Source organism: Thalassophryne amazonica, chromosome 9 (genome assembly GCF_902500255.1).
Source record: "Thalassophryne amazonica chromosome 9, fThaAma1.1, whole genome shotgun sequence".
NCBI lineage: Eukaryota > Metazoa > Chordata > Actinopteri > Batrachoidiformes > Batrachoididae > Thalassophryne > Thalassophryne amazonica.
Genome location: NC_047111.1, coordinates 95,613,855 through 95,638,040, shown reverse-complemented (window position 1 = coordinate 95,638,040; position 24,186 = coordinate 95,613,855). Strand labels below are relative to the sequence as shown.

The 24,186-nt window shown below is 39.2% G+C and overlaps 1 protein-coding gene across 2 annotated transcripts in view; it reads left to right on the top strand.

Moving 5' to 3' along the window:
- pcdh1a (protocadherin 1a) overlaps positions 1–24,186 on the top strand; it is a 475,329-nt gene that overhangs the window by 29,927 nt on the left and 421,216 nt on the right. For both annotated transcript variants that reach the window (XM_034178790.1, XM_034178791.1), the window contains exon 2: positions 21,333–22,147. In XM_034178790.1, coding sequence (XP_034034681.1) covers positions 21,333–22,147 — 815 coding nt within the window. The remainder of the gene's footprint in view (positions 1–21,332; positions 22,148–24,186) is intronic.

Genomic DNA, 24,186 nt, shown 5'->3' with positions numbered 1-24,186 from the left:
ACTCAAAAATATCTCCAAAAGCGGTTGATGTATTTTATAACATTTTTATTTCTTTTTGTTTAGAGAGTGTCCTTGGTTCTGGAAGGATTTCATAAAATTTGGGCAGGTTTCCACATTTGACACTTTTTAAAGCTTTTTAACTTTGAGAGAGAGGATTTCTTTTGCATCTAACATATAATATCCTTGCCTCATGACATTACAAACATGATGAGGAAAAGAATTGTAACAAACCAGGGCATAGCCACGACTTCATACTTGTGGGTACCCCACTGTTAAGTCAATGTCATATTGTAGAATTTGGAGCTGTTTGAAAAACACAATTATTCCATGACCCAATTGTTTCCAGCAAATTGACACACCAAGAAATGAAGCAATAAATTAATTAATTCATCTGTTTCTGAAGCTTAATAGCTTCAGTAACAGATGATTTTGTCCAGCAACTTAGTACAGCAAACATTTTTTATTGTAGTAACATGTTTTTATTTATGCCATTCTTGCATGTATCTGTAATATAACTAGATAAGATCACTTGTCAACTAATTTAATAAAAGACATTTGTGCATCTTGCAGATAAACCACATTTTTTCTTGGAAAAGCCTCTTTTTTTTGAGCATGACTTTTCAGTGTAAAAATCCAATACCTACTCTTGCTCACTGTATTTGCTTTGATGCAGATAACCTGAATAAAGACTGCTATGGCAGCCATTATGAAAAAATGGACATGAAACTCAAAATGATATGGAGTCAGACCAGACACATTATATAAAACTTGGATTCAAGCAAATCACATAAAATGAAAATTTTGGAGCCCAGAGTATCATCTTCAGAATATATATACGAGGGCTGTCAATAAAGCAACGGTCCTTTTTATTTTTTTCAAAAACTATATGGATTTCATTCATATGTTTTTACGTCAGACATGCTTGAACCCTCGTGCGCATGCGTGAGTTTTTCCACGCCTGTCGGTGACGTCATTCGCCTGTGAGCACTCCTTGTGGGAGGAGTCGTCCAGCCCCTCGTCGGAATTCCTTTGTCTGAGAAGTTGCTGAGAGACTGGCGCGTTGTTTGATCAAAATTTTTTCTAAACCTGTGAGACACATCGAAGTGGACACGGTTCGAAAAATTAAGCTGGTTTTCAGTGAAAATTTTAACAGCTGATGAGAGATTTTGAGGTGAGACTGTCGCTTTAAGGACTTCCCACAGTGCGAGACGTCGCTCAGCGCTCTCAGCCGCCATCGTCAGCCTGTTCAAGCTCAAAACCTCCACATTTCAGGCTCTATTGATCCAGGACGTCGTGAGAGAACAGAGAAGTTTCAGAAGAAGTCGGTTTCAGCATTTTATCCGGATATTCCACTGTTAAAGATTTTTTTAATGAAAGACGTGCGGACGGGTCCGCGCGTCGGGACGCAGCCGACGCGGTGCGGCGGCACAGGAAAAACATCTCCGTGTTGATAACCATTTGTAAAATCCAGGCGGCTTTTGATGGCTTTCAGTGGAGTGAGTATATGAGAAATTGTTTAACAGCAGGACATGTTCCAACTTGTCCTTAAGGCTTTCAACAGAGGTGTTTTTCCTGTGGCGGAGCGTCGCGCGGACCCGTCCGCACGTCTTTCCAACACGTTAATGTGACGTGTGTCGTGTGTTGGTGTTTACAGATGTGCTTTTGTAAAATATTCCATTTTTTATTTGTAAAAACAGGCATTTTTATGGAGCCCTGGAAGTGTCATCACAACATGGTTTGCATGTGGAGAGAATGTGAGAATGTTCAGATGATTTTTTATTCATATGAGAATTTTTTGGACCGAGTTTCAGGTTAATCACGCATCCTGCATCGTGTAGTCTACATGGAGTAACAAGCTGCGTTTAACATCTCACGACCACCTCCTGATTGCTGATCATATGGTCGAATGAAAATCAAACCTGTTTGATATTATTCTGGTCGGCCGTCGTGAGGGTTTCCTGCTGCTGAGGGGCAACAAGCATCCAACCGCTCGCAATGTGCAAACACTGCAGACCAGTCTTGTAATGTTTTTTTTTTTTTTTTGTCGTTTTGTTTTTAAACTTTGATGTCTCCCATCGAGAGTTTTTGTAAATTAAGTTTGAAAAAACTTAACTTCCGATTAAAAATATACAGTGTCTGCTCATCTTCAGGATGAATACTGCCATGAACTGCCATCAATCAATCAATCAATCAACTTTTTTCTTATATAGCGCCAAATCACTAGCCAGTAGATGGCAGTAGAGGCCTTGAAATCTTTCCAAAACAAAATTCCAGATAATCCATGTCTGCAGCGACATTTAAGATGCGTGGAATTTAACAAACGCAAATACAATAACATCTATAAATCCAGAGAACATATTCACGAGAGTTTTAGGCACTAGAGTTTAATCCTGTTGTCCGTGGAGCCTGAACAGAGTGTCTGAAATGCATTTGTCCTGTCGTGAACGTACTAATCCTACCCATAATGCACTGCTAGGCACAGCATGTCCACACTAAAACCTTAAAAATTAGCACATTACTTTAAAACTAAAACATATATCTGTTATTTTCACTTTTAAAAACTTCAGACATGACAGTAATTTTAAATAACTTGTCCAAAATTAGTTTGGTTAAAATTTGAACCGTAAGTTAAAAATGTATGCCTTTGGATGACTTGGGTGATTGCCAGCATATCAGTATGGTGTTAAAGGAGTTGTTTTTTTGTTTGTTTGTTTTTTTGTTAAAAAAAAAGTTTTTCTATTGTCTGCAGAGCATATGTTCTTTATAGAAGCAGCTGTTTACTGAGGGTGGATCCATATATCTGTTAGGAAACTTTTATTAGGTCGGTGCTCAACTAATTTTCAATTTTAGAAATGTTTGCTGCTGTCTAAAAGTTATTGGACAAAAATTCATCGGAAGATAATTAGTCCGATAATGGTTTTTAAAGTTATCTAAAAAGATAATCCAATAATGAAAACGTTATCTTTGATAATTATCTGTTATTGGATTATCAGAACTGTGCCCACCACTGTGTGTGTATATATATATATATATATATATATATACCCAGCTTTATCTATCCATGAAGCCAGAGGAATTAGCTAAACTGCAGGATTGTCTTACAGACATAAAGACATGGATGACCTCTAATTTCCTGCTTTTAAACTCAGATAAAACTGAAGTTATTGTACTTGGCCCCACAAATCTTAGAAACATGGTGTCTAACCAGATCCTTACGCTGGATGGCATTACCCTGACCTCTAGTAATACTGTGAGAAATCTTGGAGTTATTTTTGATCAGGATATGTCATTCAAAGCGCATATTAAACAAATATGTAGGACTGCTTTTTTGCATTTATGCAATATCTCTAAAATTAGAAAGGTCTTGTCTCAGAGTGATGCTGAAAAACTAATTCATGCATTTATTTCCTCTAGGCTGGACTATTGTAATTCATTATTATCAGGTTGTCCTAAAAGTTCCCTAAAAAGCCTTCAGTTAATTCAAAATGCTGCAGCTAGAGTACTGACGGGGACTAGAAGGAGAGAGCATATCTCATCCATATTGGCCTCTCTTCATTGGCTTCCTGTTAATTCTAGAATAGAATTTAACATTCTTCTTCTTACTTATAAGGTTTTGAATAATCAGGTCCCATCTTATCTTAGGGACCTCGTAGTACCATATCACCCCAATAGAGCGCTTCGCTCTCAGACTGCAGGCTTACTTGTAGTTCCTAGGGTTTGTAAGAGTAGAATGGGAGGCAGAGCCTTCAGCTTTCAGGCTCCTCTCCTGTGGAACCAGCTCCCAATTCAGATCAGGGAGACAGACACCCTCTCTACTTTTAAGATTAGGCTTAAAACTTTCCTTTTTGCTAAAGCTTATAGTTAGGGCTGGATCAGGTGACCCTGAACCATCCCTTAGTTATGCTGCTATAGACGTAGACTGCTGGGGGGTTCCCATGATGCACTGTTTCTTTCTCTTTTTGCTCTGTATGCACCACTCTGCATTTAATCATTAGTGATCGATCTCTGCTCCCCTCCACAGCATGTCTTTTTCCTGGTTCTCTCCCTCAGCCCCAACCAGTCCCAGCAGAAGACTGCCCCTCCCTGAGCCTGGTTCTGCTGGAGGTTTCTTCCTGTTAAAAGGGAGTTTTTCCTTCCCACTGTAGCCAAGTGCTTGCTCACAGGGGGTCGTTTTGACCGTTGGGGTTTTACATAATTATTGTATGGCCTTGCCTTACAATATAAAGCACCTTGGGGCAACTGTTTGTTGTGATTTGGCGCTATATAAAAAAATTGATTGATTGATTGATTGATTGATTGATTGATACATCAAATCAAACCCGGGAGTTCTGCCTTTGGGCAGCAATAAACATTCTGAGTCTCCTTGTAGCTAATACCTTTGAGAAGCTGCTTCTTTTCCAACAAAATCAAACAAAAATAGAAGGACACTGACAGATGTTCTATTGGATGTCTGTTGCTGTAACAATGGACAACTGTCATGAATGCAGAAAGCTAAATAAAAATGATAAATGGCTGTTGAAACAGATTTGTATCACCACCAAAAATTTGCTCAACTCTTTCCTGAACTTTCAACCACTTCTTCACAAAACTGGGCCAAAATCATTCCAGCACTTTGTGAGATGTAGTATTCACAGGGCTGGACACACACACAGATGGAGATGATCACATAACTTCTGTCCTCTTCTGATAGTTGATGAAGGTATAAAAAAAAACATGCCCATTGTTCCACGTTTTTATGCTGAGTTGTGTGTCGTGTTCTGCCTGAATCAGCTTGTCGTCTTGTGGGTCCATCACACCATATGGGATAGCAGATGAAGAACCAAGAATTTCAGTGGGGGGAAAAAGACGACTTGCTGAGATACGGGAAATGTCATTTCGAGTTGTATTCAGCTGGTCAAATTCATCCATTTCACTGCTCAGGTAGTGAACTTCAGCAAAACTCACATTCTGCAGTGGAGAAATATATCGTGGTTCCCTTTCAGCAACACCGTGAAAATATTTGATGATGTTGCGGTTTTGATAAAATGTTGGTGAGTGTCAGAGATGCACATCATATAGCAGATCTGACTGACTGACACACTTTAAATGTAAGCAGTGAAAAAGAACAACAAATCACTAGGGCTTCCAGGCATGGAGCCATCTGGAAGAAAGGCATGAGGCCAACTGGAAGACATTAAGTCAAGAGTGTCATCAGCCATAACAATCATGTCACTGCCAAAGCACGCCTACTCATTCCAGGTACCGCTGCATCAGCACAGGGACATTTACAACTGTGAAATTTATTAAGCTTTTAATTTTAAAATGTGCTTTTTTGCACAAAATAAATAAATACATAGATTTTTTTTTAAATCACCATTGAATATTTAAGGTGTAAATTTGGCGATTCGCTGCATTTGAATGTCATCATGCAACATTAGCTTCATAGTACAAGCATCATACCCAGTGAGGATGCTTACGTCAATCTGTCTTTCTGTCTGTTTGATAGAGGCTGGCCTTTGTTTCAAGGAAGGATTGAATATTTATTTTTTATATGTGTCATACTGTTTTTATAGTATCTAACTTAGCATTCAATGATATTTGCACTTTTGTGAAAGAGCACCCCCCTGGCATTAACCAGGGCATTACTGGAATTCTGGTAATGCTCCAAACCACAAGAAGTAGTCAAAGCTGTTATACTGTTGTCAAAGTTTTTTTTTTTTTTTTTTTTCCAGACATCTTATCCATTGATGTAAAAAGGTGAGCCCCATATTTAACCTTTATCATAACACTAATCCTAAAGTCCTGTTCTCACTTTCATGCATCTTGGAAACTCATAGTGTATAACCATGACAATCAGCTTGCAAACATCATGGTTACCCAGAAATGTCATCTAGTGCACATTGCAGTGATGTAATGAGCTGGATGTATGCCATGCAATGTGTACACAAACAACAGACACACACAGGGAGTGTGATTTTCAGACATCAGTACTTCAGGAATACATCCTAGTGATGTTATGGCATGACAATGCTGACAAGGCTCAACAGAAATATAAAAGAAATTACCAAAGTATGTCAAATGTCATGAGACCAAAAAAAATATTTCAAGAAGTTGAAAATCCAGCCACGGTTAAAAGAAGTGAAGAATCGTGACCCCCCCCCCCCCCCCCCACACCCAAAAAAAAATAGAACTCATAAAAACTGTAATAAATCCAACAAAGGTCCTCCAAATCATACCATTTGAAGCTTAATTTTGAAAGAACATGACTTTCATGCAAAGCAACCAACATAACTGATACTTTGGGGAATGATCGTAGACAGACTGAAGTTTAAATCCAGCAAATTTCAAGAAATGTGCTGGATCTTTGTAGGCTTTATTACAATTTTTATGGGTTCTGTTTTTTTGGCGGGTCACCCAATATCCCAGGTTGCTAGGCATGGAGCCATCGGGTTATAGTGCCTTTGGATTCTCATACTGTGCAGAATACTTAAGTGACCTTGATAAACTTTATGTAAAGTCTCATCATCTGAATTCTCAAATAGCAAATTAACTTTTCACACCTTGCTGGTCTACAGCACCTTGGTATGAATGAATTTAATGACATAATTCGAAATGAATTACCCTGTGCACCAAAAGCTAAATAACAGATCAGTGAACTGTAGGACTTACTTCTTATCATGCGCCCTTGTCGTTTTTGCCACATGGAAAAATATGCAAGAGGAGATCAGATAGTCTGAATCTATAATCTTTAAAATCAAGGAATTAGAAATTTCTGTTTTCTTTGATGTATAAGTAATTACATTTTAAAAGGTATGTCACTTATAGGATTGGGGCTCAGTTGACCTTATTACTTTGTGCATCGGTGAAGTGGTGATACCACGGTATTGTTTTCCCTGCTGTGTATGTGTGGCTGTGGACAGGATAACTCAGAAACAGCTTGTTGGATTCCCTTGAAATGTTTTGGGAATATTATTTGGATATATAACTAGGGGTGATTAAGTTTTGGAGTAATTTGGTCAGCATTAAAGGTCAAGATCAAGGACAAGTCTTTCCAGAAAACTATATATATATATATATATATATATATATATATATATATACGTTCATTGTCTATACACACAGTTTTATACACTGCTCAAAAAATTTAAGAAATACTTTGAAAACCCATCAGATGCTGGATATGTTTCCTGATATGGACTGGGTAAAGTGTTAGGAAAGAAAGGATGCAACATTGTTTGATGGAAATGAAAATTGTCAGCCTATAGAGGGCTGGATTCAAAGATACCTTGAAAATCAAAGCGAAAAAATAATATGGCAGATTTGTCCATTTTGCCCAAAATTCACTGCAGCAACTGAAATTGGAACTCAGTAATTTGTATGGCCCCATGTGCTTGTATACATGCCTGACAACATCGGGGCATGCTCCTAATAAGATGACGGATTGTGTCCTGGAGGATCTCCCCCCAGATCTGGACCAGGGCATCACTTAGCTTTGGACTGTCTTTCACTTTCACTTTATTTATTCAGTGACTCCAAAGGAGCAACAGGCTGTACAGCAGTGGGTATACAGAAAAGTACAATATAAAAAGAAAAGAAAAGAAAAACACACCAGACATTCAGTACACAAGGGGGACACAGTACAGACCTGAATCAATGGAAATGGAACCGAGTTACCTAACGCGATTAGGTAACTCGGTGCAACCTAATGGTGTGGCGTACATATAAAGTTGTTATTATTATTATTATTATTATTATTATTATTATTATTATTATTATTATTATTATTATTTTCTTATCAAATTTCCAGAGAACCTTAAGCTTTTGCATCATACTGTATCTCTGAACTTCTCTCAGTTATTATATTTCATGCAAAGATGGCAGCATGAAACTTTAAGAACTGCTCCTCTATAATTATATAAGAAATGACTGTATTTTAGCTGTCACTCTGAGATATAAGAAATGGGCTTTGTTGTGTATCCTTTAATTATGCTTTTACTTCTGCCTGCCATTTCTCACTCATCACACATAAACCTATGCTTAACATTCATCCCACAATGACTTGAGGCTCCCTTTGCAAATGTAAAAAAAAAGGAGGCTGCGTCAATAATGAAGCAATTAGTGCATCAATAAGCTGCACTTTCAATTTTAACATATTCAACAGGCATTGGATTTCTCATCTGATTTCTGTATATTTATTTGTTGTCTGGCTTGATGCATATTTGTTTTGCTCACTTTTGGAATGCTGTTTCTTGGTTATACATGAGAATGTGCTTAGACTCAATAAAACTGTGTGCTCATGTCATGTATAATTCTAATAGGTGTGTTTTCTCACATCCACACAAACAAGCATTATGCAAAGTCATCTTAACAGTAACATTCCTGACACCCAAATTCAGCAGAATTGGGCAATACTAAATACACATTCCACCAGATTAAAGTTTTGGAAGTAAAAGAAATCTACATGTAACTTCAAACCCACAAATATATTGAGACAGAGAGAGGGAAATGGAGAAAGTTTGTGTTTTGTCTACGTTCATAAAAATCCTTTCCGAAGGGTTGTGTGTGGATTTGTTATCATGTTACGTACGTTTCAGTACATAACTGTTGAGAAACAGTCAGAAAGTAATGGGTTAGATCTCTGATTTAGTACACGTCTGTGTGGAAATGGTCTGTCTCACTGATAGCCACACCCGTTTCTAATTCATCATCAGTGAAGTATCCACTAATCACCCAGCAGGTGGAACATTACATTGGGAAAACAAAGTTGCTTTTTTGATATGATTCAAGAGTTCACCAGACGTGAAAGACTTTTTCATCATGTTATGACCTTTACGTCATAGTCAAGATGACAACATTTATTGTTGTTTTTGACTTGTGTTTAGCTTCAGGTTTCAGGTAGAGTGTGAAGTGACTGGGATGAGGATCAGCACCTCCAAATCGGAGGCCATGGTCCTCTGTTGGAAAGGGGTGGATTGTCCCCTCTGGAATACGTGAGAACTACTGCCCCAAATGTAACAGTTCAAGTCTCTCTGGGTCTTGTTCATGAGTGGGGACAATTTGGAGTGTGAGAGCAACAGAGTAATTTTTGTGGTAAAGAAACAGGTGAACCAGAAGGCAAACCTTGATTTACCACTCAATTTACACTCCAGTCCTCACCTACGGTCATGAACTTTGGGTAATGAGTGAAAGACCAAGGTTGCAGATACAGGTAGTGGAAATGAGGTTCCTCTGTTAGGTATGTGGGCTTACACCCTGGGAAAGGGTGAGAACTTCAAATATTCCAGAGGGACTCGGAATAAAGCAACTCTTTCTTCAAATCAAAAGGAGCTAGCTGACATTGTTCAGCCATCTGGTGAGGATGCACCCTAGTCTACTCCCTACAGAGGTCATCCATGCACATTCAACTATGACGAGGCCCCGGGGAAGACCAGGACATGCTGGAAGGATTATATTTCCCAGTTACCTTGGGAATGACTCTGAATGCCTCAGGAAGAGTTAAAGGACTTTGTCAAGGAAAGGGAAGTGTGGGGCGAACTGCTTGGTATACTGCCACTGCAACCCAGAGCCAGATAAGCATCACAAAATTAATGACTGAATGTGTAGACGAGAGCCTATCCCAGCAGTCATAGGGCCAGAGATGGGCTACACCATGGATAGGAAGCCAGTCTGTCACAGGACTAAGCATATTTACTGGTAGTTTATTTTACTTTAATCCAATGTATTACATTACTAATTACAAAAATGGACATGTAATTTGTATTCAGTAACTGAATACATTTCAGTCATCTGATCCAACATGTACAAACACAAACATATTATTTACATATGCTGTATATAAACCTATACACTTCCACATATATACAGTACATACTTCAATCAATCAATCAATCAATCAATTTTTTATATAGCGCCAAATCACAACAAATAGTTGCCCCAAGGCGCTTTATATTGTAAGGCAAGGCCATACAATAATTATGTAAAACCCCAACGGTCAAAACGACCCCCTGTGAGCAAGCACTTGGCTACAGTGGGAAGGAAAAACTTCCTTTTAACAGGAAGAAACCTCCAGCAGAACCAGGCTCAGGGAGGGGCAGTCTTCTGCTGGGACTGATTGGGGCTGAGGGAGAGAACCAGGAAAAAGACATGCTGTGGAGGGGAGCAGAGATTGATCACTAATGATTAAATGCAGAGTGGTGCATACAGAGCAAAAAGAAAAAGAAACAGTGCATCATGGGACCCCCCCAGCAGTCTACGTCTATAGCAGCATAACTAAGGGATGGTTCAGGGTCACCTGATCCAGCCCTAACTATAAGCTTTAGCAAAAAGGAAAGTTTTAAGCCTAATCTTAAAAGTAGAGAGGGTGTCTGTCTCCCTGATCTGAATTGGGAGCTGGTTCCACAGGAGAGGAGCCTGAAAGCTGAAGGCTCTGCCTCCCATTCTACTCTTACAAACCCTAGGAACTACAAGTAAGCCAGTCTGAGAGCGAAGCGCTCTATTGGGGTGATATGGTACTATGAGGTCCCTAAGATAAGATGGGACCTGATTATTCAAAACCTTATAAGTAAGAAGAAGAATTTTAAATTCTATTCTAGAATTAACAGGAAGCCAATGAAGAGAGGCCAATATGGGTGAGATATGCTCTCTCCTTCCAGTCCCCGTTAGTACTCTAGCTGCAGCATTTTGAATTAACTGAAGGCTTTTTAGGGAACTTTTAGGACAACCTGATAATAATGAATTACAATAGTCCAGCCTAGAGGAAATAAATGCATGAATTAGTTTTTCAGCATCACTCTGAGACAAGACCTTTCTGATTTTAGAGATATTGCGTAAATGCAAAAAAGCAGTCCTACATATTTGTTTAATATGCGCTTTGAATGACATATCCTGATCAAAAATGACTCCAAGATTTCTCACAGTATTACTAGAGGTCAGGGTAATGCCATCCAGAGTAAGGATCTGGTTAGACACCATGTTTCTAAGATTTGTGGGGCCAAGTACAATAACTTCAGTTTTATCTGAGTTTAAAAGCAGGAAATTAGAGGTCATCCATGTCTTTATGTCTGTAAGACAATCCTGCAGTTTAGCTAATTGGTGTGTGTCCTCTGGCTTCATGGATAGATAAAGCTGGGTATCATCTGCATAACAATGAAAATTTAAGCAATACCGTCTAATAATACTGCCTAAGGGAAGCATGTATAAAGTGAATAAAATTGGTCCTAGCACAGAACCTTGTGGAACTCCATAATTATCTTTAGTCTGTGAAGAAGATTCCCCATTTACATGAACAAATTGTAATTTATTAGACAAATATGATTCAAACCACCGCAGCACAGTGCCTTTAATACCTATGGCATGCTCTAATCTCTGTAATAAAATTTTATGGTCAACAGTATCAAAAGCAGCACTGAGGTCTAACAGAACAAGCACAGAGATGAGTCCACTGTCCGAGGCCATAAGAAGATCATTTGTAACCTTCACTAATGCTGTTTCTGTACTATGATGAATTCTAAAACCTGACTGAAACTCTTCAAATAGACCATTCCTCTGCAGATGATCAGTTAGCTGTTTTACAACTACCCTTTCAAGAATTTTTGAGAGAAAAGGAAGGTTGGAGATTGGCCTATAATTAGCTAAGATAGCTGGGTCAAGTGATGGCTTTTTAAGTAATGGTTTAATTACTGCCACCTTAAAAGCCTGTGGTACATAGCCAACTAACAAAGATAGATTGATCATATTTAAGATCAAAGCATTAAATAATGGTAGGGCTTCCTTGAGCAGCCTGGTAGGAATGGGGTCTAATAAACATGTTAATGGTTTGGATGAAGTAACTAATGAAAATAACTCAGACAGAACAATCGGAGAGAAAGAGTCTAACCAAATACCGGCATCACTGAAAGCAGCCAAAGATAATGATACGTCTTTGGGATGGTTATGAGTAATTTTTTCTCTAATAGTTAAAATTTTGTTAGCAAAGAAAGTCATGAAGTCATTACTAGTTAAAGTTAATGGAATACTCAGCTCAACAGAGCTCTGACTCTTTGTCAGCCTGGCTACAGTGCTGAAAAGAAACCTGGGGTTGTTCTTATTTTCTTCAATTAGTGATGAGTAGAAAGATGTCCTAGCTTTACGGAGGGCTTTTTTATAGAGCAACAGACTCTTTTTCCAGGCTAAGTGAAGATCTTCTAAATTAGTGAGACGCCATTTCCTCTCCAACTTACGGGTTATCTGCTTTAAGCTACGAGTTTGTGAGTTATACCACGGAGTCAGGCACTTCTGATTTAAAGCTCTCTTTTTCAGAGGAGCTACAGCATCCAAAGTTGTCTTCAATGAGGATGTAAAACTATTGACGAGATACTCTATCTCACTTACAGAGTTTAGGTAGCTACTCTGCACTGTGTTGGTATATGGCATTAGAGAACATAAAGAAAACACCCTCAAAAACAATGGCTGCTCTGAAGGACCAATAAGGGAATCATTAAGCAAAAAGGCTATATATTTCAGTGGATCAAATCATTTCTTAATGATATCCAAAAAGAACTGGTTCTTGATACCCATATAAATAAAGTCCAAGACATATTCAGTGACTTGGAAATGTTCATGTATCCATCCCCTGACTTGTCTGAAGAAAACTGCCAATTAAACTGATTATTTGCAGATATTATACCAAAGGGTTCCATTACTTATGCAACCCATCATCTTGGCTTGTATACAGTTGATCTCAAAAGTGGATTTTTTTTTTTTTTTTTTTTTTTTTGGTCATTTTTCAGAGAATATGAATGATAACACAAAAACTTTTTTTTCACTCACAGTTAGTGGTTGGGTAAAGCCATTTATTTTCAAACAACCAGGTTTACTCTTTTTAAATCATAATGACAACACAAACTACCCAAATGACCCTGATCAAAAGTTTACATACATCTGTTCTTAATAACATGTATTGCCCCCTTTAACATCAGTGACAGCTTGGAATCTTTTGTAGTGGTTGTGGACGAGGCTCTCTGATGGTAAAACTGCCACTGAATATGTTTCGGACATTATTTACATCAGTTACAAAGAAATACAAACAATATGGCACTCTATGGTAAATCTGCATGGACTAGACAGTTCTCAAAAACTGAGTGACTGTGCAAGAAGTAGAAGAGTGAGGAAAGCCACCAAGACACCCAGACAACCCAGAAGAAGTTATAGGTTTACGTGGCTGTGATTGGAGAAATTATGCACAGTGCAAGTTATCCATCTTCATGATGAAATGGTATAGAAGGGGATTTTCTTAAAAAGAAGACCTGAAAGTTTAGCTACACATTGCCAGAAGGTACATCTGAGATGGAAGCCTGGATATGACCTGTTTTGGTGAAAGAAAATCCTTCTCTCCTCTACTCCACTATGAAGCTAAGAGTAGTGATGCAAAATGCAAAGCGTTCACTGTGCACAATTTCTCCAATCACAGCCACATACAGTAGTGTTCAGAATAATAGTAGTGCACATACAGTAGTGTTCAGAATAATAGTAGTGCTATGTGACTAAAAAGATTAATCCAGGTTTTGAGTATATTTCTTATTGTTACATGGGAAACAAGGTACCAGTAGATTCAGTAGATTCTCACAAATCCAACAAGACCAAGCATTCATGATATGCACACTCTTAAGGCTATGAAATTGGGCTATTAGTAAAAAAAAAGTAGAAAAGGGGGTGTTCACAATAACAGTAGTGTGGCATTCAGTCAGTGAGTTTGTCAATTTTGTGGAACAAACAGGTGTGAATCAGGTGTCCCCTATTTAAGGATGAAGCCAGATGAAAGCCTGAGGAAAATGGGACGTTCAAGACATTGTTCAGAAGAACAGCGTAGTTTGATTAAAAAGTTGATTGAGAGGGGAAAACCTATACGATGTACGGTGCAAAAAAATATAGGCTGTTCATCTACAATGTCTCCAATGCTTTAAAATGGACAAAAAAAAAACAGACGCGTGGAAGAAAACGGAAAGCAACCATCAAAATGGATAGAAGAATAACCAGAATGGCAAAGGCTCACCCATTGATCAGCTCCAGGATGATCAAAGACAGTCTGGAGTTACCTGTAAGTGCTGTGACAGTTAGAAGACACCTGTGTGAAGCTAATTTGTTTGCAAGAATTGCCTGCAAAGTCCCTCTGTTAAATAAAAGACGTGCAGAAGAGGTTACAATTTGCCAAAGAACACATCAACTGGCCTAAAGAGAAATGGAGGAATATTTTGTGGACTGATGAGAGTAAAATTGTTCTTTTTGGGTCCAAGGGCTGCAGACAGTTGGTGAGACGACCCCCAAACTGTGAATACAAGCCACAGTTCACAGTGAAGACAGTGAAGCATGGTGGTGCAAGCATCATGATATGGGCATGTTTCTCCTACTATGGTGTTGAGCCTATATATCGCATACCAGGTATCATGGATCAGTTTGGATATGTCAAAATACTTGAAGAGGTCATGTTGCCTTATGCTGAAGAGGACATGCCCTTGAAATGGGTGTTTCAACAAAACATTGACCCCAAGCACACCAGTAAATGAGCAAAATCTTGGTTCCAAACCAACAAAATTAATGTTTTGGAGTGGCCTGCGCAATCCCCGGACCTAAATCCAATTGAGAACTTGTGGGGTGACATCCAAAAAGCTGTTTCTGAAGCAAAACCAAGAAATGTGAATGAATTGGGGAATGTTGTTAAAGAATCTTGGAGTGGAATAACAGCTGAAAGGTGCCACAAGTTAGTTGACTCCATGCCTCGCAGATGTGAAGAAATCATGAAAAACTGTGGTTATACAACTAAATACTAGTTTAGTGATTCACAGGATTGCTAAAAAAGCAGTTTGAACATAATAGTTTTGAGTTTGTAGCGTTAACAGCAGATGCTACTATTATTGTGAACACCCCCTTTTCTACTTTTTTTTTACTAATAGCCCAATTTCATAGCCTTAAGAGTGTGCATATCATGAATGCTTGGTCTTGTTGGATTTGTGAGAATCTACTGAATCTACTGGTACCTTGTTTCCCATGTAACACTAAGAAATATACTCAAAACCTGGATTAATCTTTTTAGTCACATAGCACTACTATTATTCTGAACACTACTGTAAGCCTATAACTTCTTCTGGGTTGTCTGGGTGGCTTTCCTCACTCTTCTCCTTCTTGCACAGTCACTCAGTTTTTGAGAACTGTCTACTCCATGCAGATTTACCATAAAGTGCCATACTGTTTGTATTTCTTTGTAATTAGTGTAAATAAAGTCCGAAACATATTCAGTGGCATCTTTACCATCAGAGAGCCTCGTCCACAACTACCACAAAAGACTCCAAGCTGTCAGTGATGTTAAAGGGGGCAACACACAGTATTAAGAACAGGGGTATGTAAACTTTTAATCAGGGACATTTGGGTAGTTTGTGTTGTCATTATGATTTAAAAAGAATAAACCTGGTTGTTTGACAATGGTTTCACCCAACCACTAACCATGAGTGAAAAAAAAGTTTTTGTGTTGTCATTCATATTCTCTGAAAAATGGCCAAAAAACCAAAAAGTCTTTATGAGCTTAACTGTATTTTTTTATTATTATTTCATATCATGTTGTAGATATCTGCCTTGAATTTGAGTTTAAGAAAGCTCATTTTAGATTTTTTTAATTATTTTTTTGTATTTGAAATGGCAAAAACAAATTAAAATATGTGAAATACCAAGTGTTCCAATACTTTTAGAGGACACTGTATACACACACACACACTCACACACGTGCGACCCTTGTGGCCGCTTTGCGTGCGTTGAGGTTAGTGGCATTGAAGAAAACACATTGTCTACTAACTTCCTGGCCAATATTTTGTCAATTTTGTTTCTGTTGCTTTCCAATTGTCTTCATGTATTTGGAATTTCAAAACTACCCGGTGCTTTCCAGCCTGTCACGCAGACGCTGTGTGCTTGGCATATGCATTGACAGTTAGTGGCATGTAAGAGGTGTTCAAAACACTCACCACACCCTGGTGAGTGCCGGCAACTGTGTGGCGTTATGTAAAGTGTTAGTGGCAGCTAGTAATGTGTTTGTTGTGGATGGTGGCGAGTGTTACACATGCCTCTAAATGCCATGCATGTGCCTTCTGTGTATGAGAGGCTTTTCTATTTTTTCGCCAAAGAACGGACAAGAATGGTGCCATATGCTATACCTTTTTTCTACACTTTATTCAGTATTTATGCAGTTAAAATTTCAAAAATGAGCAACACTATTTAAGTTATAACTGATTATGTCCCAGCACACACACGCATGTACACTCACACATAACTGGTGAAATTTGCCATCAACTGTTTTGTGAATCTCTGAACCACAACAGTTAACCTCAGTATCGACTGCTGTTTCAAGCACCAATACCAGTGCGTATAAACACAAGAAATAATTACAGTCTGAAGCAACTGCAGCATGAAAACAGAAGTGTATTGCTAGGAGGGATACCGTTCAAAGAAGACACTAAAATAATTGTCTGTAATTAGAGCTGAAAGGCTCAAAATCAAACATAATCATTCCACTATTTGAGCTGGCCAGCAGCAATGGAGCATGTACATGAATCCCTCCATTGTGCATTGTTGCAAGCTGCATGCGATGATAATAGCCATGTTACATAATGTGCATGCTGAGGAATGCTTCACTGCCTTCATGACCCTCAGTACACACATTGTCATAGTGCAAGGATGCTGTAACAATGCAGCTCAGCTTTGTTCAAAGGAAATATGTTGATTTTTATATCAGGATATATTTTATCAAGTGTACAGTACATCTAGAAAGCATCCACATCTTCACTTTTTCCACAATTTGTTATGTTACAGCCTTATTCCAAAATGGATTGAATTTATTTTTTCATCAAAATTCTACACACAGTACCCCATAATGACAATGTGAATAAGTTTTTATTTTTTGATTTTTGCAAAATCTTTACATAAAAAGAAATTACATGTGCATAAGTCTACGTGTAAGGCCCACAGTCAACAGTGTATGTCAGAACACAAATCAAGTGTGAAGTCAAAGGAATTGTTTCTAGACCTGTGAGACAGGATTATCTCTTTGGAAGGATACAGAAACATTTCTGCCGCTTTGAGGTTCCCAGTGACCACAGTGGCATCCATCATCTGTAAATGGAAAAAGTTTGGATCCACCAGGACTGTTACTAGAGCTTGCTGCCCATCTAAACTGCGCAAACCCAATGGTTTCTCTGTCAGAGATACAGCATTCCTCTGTGGAGAGAGGAGAAGCTTCCAGAAGGACAACATCTCTGGAGGAAACCAGGCACCATCCCTACAGTGAAGCTGGGTGGTGGCAGCATCATGCTGTGGAGATGTTTGTCAATGGCAGGAACTGGAAGACTAGTTAGGATTTAGATGCAGCAATGTACAGAGACATCCTGGATGAAAACCTGCTCCAGAGCACTCTTGACCTCAGACTGGGGCGACGGTTCATCTTTCAGCAGGACAATGAACCTAATCACACAGCCAAGATATCAAAGGAGTGACTTCATGACAACTCTCTGAATGTCCTTGAGTGGCCCAGCCAGAGCACAGACATGAATCTGATTGAACATCTCTAGAGAGATCTGACATTGGCTGTGCACCGACACGCCCCATCCAACCTGAGAGGTGCTGCAAAGAGGAATGGGCAAAACTGCCCAAAGATAGGTGCACCAAGTTGTGGCATCATAAGAATTGAGGCTATAATTGCTGCCAAAGTTGCATCAACAAAGTATTGAATAAAGGGTGTGAATACTTATATACACGTGATTTCTTAGTATTTTATTTGTAATAAATATCCAAAAAAAAATCATGTTGTTATTGTGGGGTGATATCAGTAGGATTTTGAGAGAAAAAAAATTAATGTACTCCATGTTGGAAAAAGACTGTCACAAAATGTTGAAAAAGTGAAGTGCTCCGAATACTTTCTAGATACACTTGTATACTGTGTTTTTTTTGTTGTTGTTGTTTTGTTTTGTTTTGTTTTTCTGCATTGCTGCACCACTCAAAGTCAAAGTATAATAGTGAAATAATGAGTCTGGTTGGGATCCTTGAGATACTCTTTTAGATTTGTATTTGATTTTGCACAGTAACTGAAACAATCTACACTGGCCCCAAGTTTGTTTAGTGTGCAAGCTCAGTTCACAAGTTCTATTGGCTTAGAAAAATGCTAGTGACAAAAAAAAAGCATGATGGTGGTATATTGTTGTAATTACATAAAAATATGAAGTATTTTGATTTGCGTTTCAAGTTCAATTTAAACTATATTATGCTTGTGCAGGCTCGAATTTACCGCAGAACAATTTATGTCAGAATTAATAATCCTATTATTTTTCCTTGATGAGTAAAATTACCACTTTGGCCTTTGTGGTCTGATGGAATGACTTCTGCTACCTCCATTTTTTTTTTAAAGAAATTGAAGTAATATTTGGGTAAATAGCTTTTGCAGTTTTTATCATTGCAGATACTTCTTTGAGCACAAACTACAAAAGGGAACATTTTGAAAATAGAAGGGCACACTGAGATTGCAGACATATAAAGCCAAAACATATCTCATTGATGATATGCATAAAACATTTTGTTCCACCAAATCTGAACTTTTATTTAAAGCCAGACTCAGTCCTATGCATTCAGAGAAATAATCCATATAAATAAGGCTCAAATCTCATAATGATCCATTCATATATTACTTGAGAAACTGATGAATATATCAAAAACAAAAAGAAAAAACAAACATTCCTTATCTGTAATATGAAAGAAAGAGCGGAAAAAATCCTGATCTGTGATCTGCTCAAAAATGTAACACACTCAGGTACATGAGTAGTTGGACAGTGACACGAATGTAATATTTTCTCTGTTCACCAGAACAATGGTGATGAAATTACTTTCAGCTTTACTTCAAGTGGTTTCACAAAATATCTCATTAAAATTTAGGAATTACAGCCATTTTTAATACAACACCCCTCCTTTGTCAGAGCCTGTATTATTATGTAAAACAGATCAACTCCAGGCTCAAGTCTCTCATGTGTCTTCTGGCAAACTGTAGCTGAAATTTCATGTATTTTATTCATAAAATCCATCTGTATGCCACTCCACCATGAAACTTTATAACTGTTGATGCAACGGACAAAAGCTGCACTGTGCACACTTTCTTCAATCACAACTGTGAAAGCCTTTAATTCCTTCAGAGGTGTTTTGATGGCTTCCTTCATTTGTCTTCTTCATGCACAGTCACAGTCTGCACTCTCCAGACATAGTTTCTGTACAACACCATACTCTTTGTATGTACTATTGACTGATGTAAATGCAGCACAGCACATACCCAGTGACTTACAAATGTTTATGCACCCATCCTCTGACCTGTCTCAAGAAAACCGGCAGCAAAATGTGACACTTTCACATGAACAACAAAAGCAATGTGAGATTTCTGACGTCCGGCAAAGGGGTTGACGACGACTCAAATAACATATATGATTCACATCGTGACCTGGGCTTTGCCTGGATCTGGATTCATCCCCACAATGCAGTATTTGCATACTGATCCAGAATGGTCCGACTGGAAGCTGGTCAAGATGTTGCAATGTCATATTTAATTCACAAGCTGAAACAAAGTAGTGTCTTCTTGATCTTGTTTTTACATCGTGATGTTGTATCCATGGAGTAGTTCTGATGTAATCCTTAAAAGTCTACAAAGTGAAATCCTGATCCGGATCCAGATCACCTACAATTTTCCAAGGCCTAACACCAATGTGTGGTGAAAATTTTGTGAAAATCCGCTAAGACGTTTTGACGTAACCCTCAAAATCTGACAAAGTGAAGCGTGCAAATTGAAATCTTGATCCAGAATCCGGTTCTGGAGCACCTCCAAAATTCAGTGGAGTTTTCCATGGCCTAATGTCTATCTGTGGTGCAAATTTGGTGAGAATCTGTGAAGTAGTTTTGACGTAATCCTTCAGAGCCTATAGAAAGTGAAATCCTGATCTAGAATCTGGATCCACATCTGGATCACCTCCAAAACTCAATGGAGTCTTCCATGCCCTAATATCTATCTGTGGTGCAAATTTGGTGAGAATCTGTGAACTAGTTTTGACATAATCCTTCAGGGCCTATAGAAAGTGAAATCTTAATCCAGAATCCAGATCCAGATCTGGATCACATCCAAAACTCAGTGGAGTCTTCCATGCCCTAATATCTATCTGTGGTGCAATTTTGATGGGAATCCGGGAAGTAGTTTTTCTTGACATAATCCTCCAAAGCCTACATAAAGTGAAATCTTGATCCAGAATCCAGACCCGGATCCGGATCACCTCCAAAATTTAATAAGTAAGTAAGTAAGTAATGTTTATTTATATAGCACCTTTTACAGACAAAGAAAGTCGCAAGGTGCTTCACAAAAGACACACAGATAAAAATTCTGAGAATAAAATACAATGTACATCACAATAAAATAATATGAAGACACACACAGTGGTCATAAAACAGCCCTCTCACTACGAAGGTTTGAATGCCCGGAGAAACAGATGGGTTTTAAGTTTGCTCTTAAAAACATCGACAGAGTCCAGTGAACAAAGAGACAAAGGGAGATCATTCCAGAGCCTCGGCGCAACGGCCTGGAAAGAGCGATCTCCTCGGGTCTTAAAGTGGGTACGAGGGACCCTCAGAAGGTTCTGATCCACTGACCTCAGGCTCTGAGCAGGACCGTATGGACATAACAGGTCTCTAATGTAGGGGGGAGCCTGACCATGCAAAGCTCTAAAAGTCAACACTAGGATCTTAAAATGGAAATGGAACAACACTGGGAACCAATGAAGAGACTTTAAAATAGGAGAAATATGAGTCCTTCTGTTTGAGAGAGACAGGAGCCTTGCTGCAGAATTTTGGACCTGCTAATGGAGTCTTCCATGGCCTAGTATCTTTCTGTGGTGAACATTTCTTCATACGTTTTGACCTAATCCTGCTAACAGACAGACAAATACAGAAATGCCGATGATTTTACTACATCCTTGGCAGACATAAAAATCCTAATAGTTAGTTTGTCCAATTTTTTATGGAGGCACTATGTTTAAAAATAACCATTATTCTTAAATGGTGAATGCAATGTGTTTGTTAAACCCCTTGAACTGAAACTGAAAAACTACACCAGTGCATTTTGATTATTTGATCTCAAGTTAATTGTGGCAAAATTACAATGGTTGTGTCACAATCCAAATACCTATGTACCTGACTGCACCTTGGTCCAGGCTCCACCACTCTGCCACGTTTCATGAAAATTGGGTTGTTAACAGACAAAATAATAATGAAACAGAATCTACTTGACAGAAGTAATGAGATGTGGTTATCTTTTTCAGGCAGATCTTCTGATGACCTAATGGAACTGACTTTACGAGTTGTCCTGTTGTGCGTCCTGGTGCTGGACTGCGGTTCTGCTGAAGGCAGTATCCTGTACAGGGTCCAGGAAGAGCAACCTCCGAACACTCTCATTGGCAGCCTGGCAGCAGACCAGGGACTGCCGGACTCAGGTCATCTCTACAAGTTGGAGGTGGGCTCCCCTTACCTTCGTGTTGATGGAAAGACAGGAGACATTTTCACCACTGAAATCCCAATAGATCGAGAAACCCTTAGGGACTGTCGATCCCTAGCTAAGGGGAAGCCTTGCTACCTTGAGTTTGAGGTGTCAGTGACAGATCTGATACAAAACCAGAGCCCACGACTTATTGAAGGACGCATTGAGGTCCAGGACATCAATGACAACACCCCTCAGTTTCCCTCTTCTGTGCTCACCATCTCTGTCCCCGAGAACACACTGATGGGAGCACTGTTCTCCATCCCTCTGGCCACTGACAGGGACTCTGACAGGAATGGGGTGGCTGATTATGCCCTGACTGCAGGCCTGGACGCAGCAACACTATTTGGTTTACAGGTGGCCGAGGACAGGGGAGTAAAGCTCCCACAGCTCATTGTCCTAGGCAACCTGGATCGAGAGTTAAAGGATTCCTATGATCTCACCATCAGGGCAGTGGATGGAGGGAACCCCCAGCGCTACAGCAGTGCTTTGCTCAGAGTGGTAGTCACCGATGCCAACGATAATGCTCCCAAGTTTGAAAAAGCTGCTTATGAGGCAGAGGTGTCAGAAAATAGCCCCGTGGGACACTCTGTGTTGCAGGTAAGATTGTTCTGCAAATAAATTACTGCGAGTCAACAAGTAATGAATTGAATCAAACTACTTTGTAGTTTATGCTGTTTGCCATAGGGACAGAAGTGATTGAGGATGCAGATATTCTTAGCTATTTTTTTTCATTGATGCAGCACAAGAGTTGTGTTTTAAAAAATTGTTTTTCAAACATTGCCTCCATATGTCATACTTGACAAACCCAAGTAGTTTTGATGGTGAAACAGGGTGGCACCAATAGTCACCATCATGGTAGTATCGCATAACTCCTGGCCAATGCATAAATGAGCAAAGAGTTACAAACAAAGCTAAGATAAGGCTAACAGAGTTGGTTTGGCTTTTAGTTATTGTTGTGGACTGGGCAATGGTTGGGTGCAGGCATTAAATATCATATCACCAGTATATTGCCTTAGTAATGTTGGACCCCAGTGGACCTAATGTCACCAAGCTACCCGCTAATTAGTGCTAACCTGGTGATAAAGGCACAAACTTATGAATTAAATGATTCTGAAATTTCACTCAAAGGATATATCGGCACAAGGAATTCTTTGATGGTGTTTTAGTGCAATTAACTCTACAGCAAGCTTTAATATCTCAGATTTATGGAATAAAATAAAAAATACAATAAAATTTTCTATATGCACACACACACACACATATATATATATATATAAAACTTAACATATATTAATTAACATAGGCTCTTTGGAGAGTGACCACTTTTGGAGGAGTCATACTCAACTGGCAATTCAAAGAAATACAAGATTCGCCCCTTCTTAGTTGCCTTTGTTTTTCAGTACTAGAGGTGTGGGTTTGGTTAGAATCTGCAGTGTTTGGAAATCCACATCATGTTAAGGCACGGCCCATTCAAGTGTTTCCCAAAAAGAAGAGCACCCCCCCACCACCACCACTCTGTTGATGTGTGTAACTCTGTTGTACTTCAGGACAATTACTGGAAGGAACATGCAAAGCAATTTCAATTAACATGATTTCTGTGGCTGCATGTCCAGACAGTTGTAAGGGCCCCTTCACACATAGTACAAATATGGTCGAATTGAGCATGAAGTGCGCATGAAGCAGGAATTGTATGCAATATGTGTAAAATCGTAGCTGCCTCCAATGCCTTGTACACCTGTTGCTTCAACTATTTGCGCACACCACCGCCTGAAAGACGGAGTGTGCGCTGTGAGAGTCCATCAAATCCTCTCGCAGCAGGTGTTGGCCAAATTCCAGGTGACGCAAATGCACTTCTAACACTGCTCGTTTGGCACATAGAAAATGTGTGGCCATTTGCACTATTAGCATGAAAACAGTCAGTAGATGATCACTTTTGAGCTGGATGTGAAATTTTTCAAAGTGCTCCATGGGTGTGGTTTGCAAACAGACACACTGACACTTTGGTGTGTGTGCGTGTGCTGAACTGACAGGGGGTGTGTCAGCCGACAGGAGCAGCTGTGAAGATCTGTGGCTCTGGACGTCCCAGCTGGAGAACACGAGAACACGTACCATGTTTGGACGGACATGAACTAAGAACAGCCCACTGTAACGCGCTTGTGTCTGCTTGCTGTCCTCACATGGACATACATAAAAACATATATTGCTGCTGCAATGGGCTGCAGCAAGCAGGTGCACGCCATGCACATTGACAGGCTACCCCAGGTGAAACGGACCATCAGATCATAACACGCAGCAGGCGATCTGAATGTCACATCACCCATGTGAGCTCTGTTCCACATGACATGGTGTCTGTCCTGTGGTGTGCCATCCACAAGACACGCGTGTGGGGCCAGCTGGACATGCTGCCAGGGGATGTGGACATGATAAGAGCACACTGCTTCTCATTCATGTCATTTTATGACTGTACATGTGTGACCATGGGTCATCTACAGAGGAACAGACGGTTCATATTTGTATTGCCTGCTTGATAAAAGGGATTCAAAAGAATGCACTGTTTTTATATGGTGTGTACTTTTATTTATTTATTTTTTCAATACATCCATGTCCTTCTTGATATCAGGCATTTTCCCGCACCT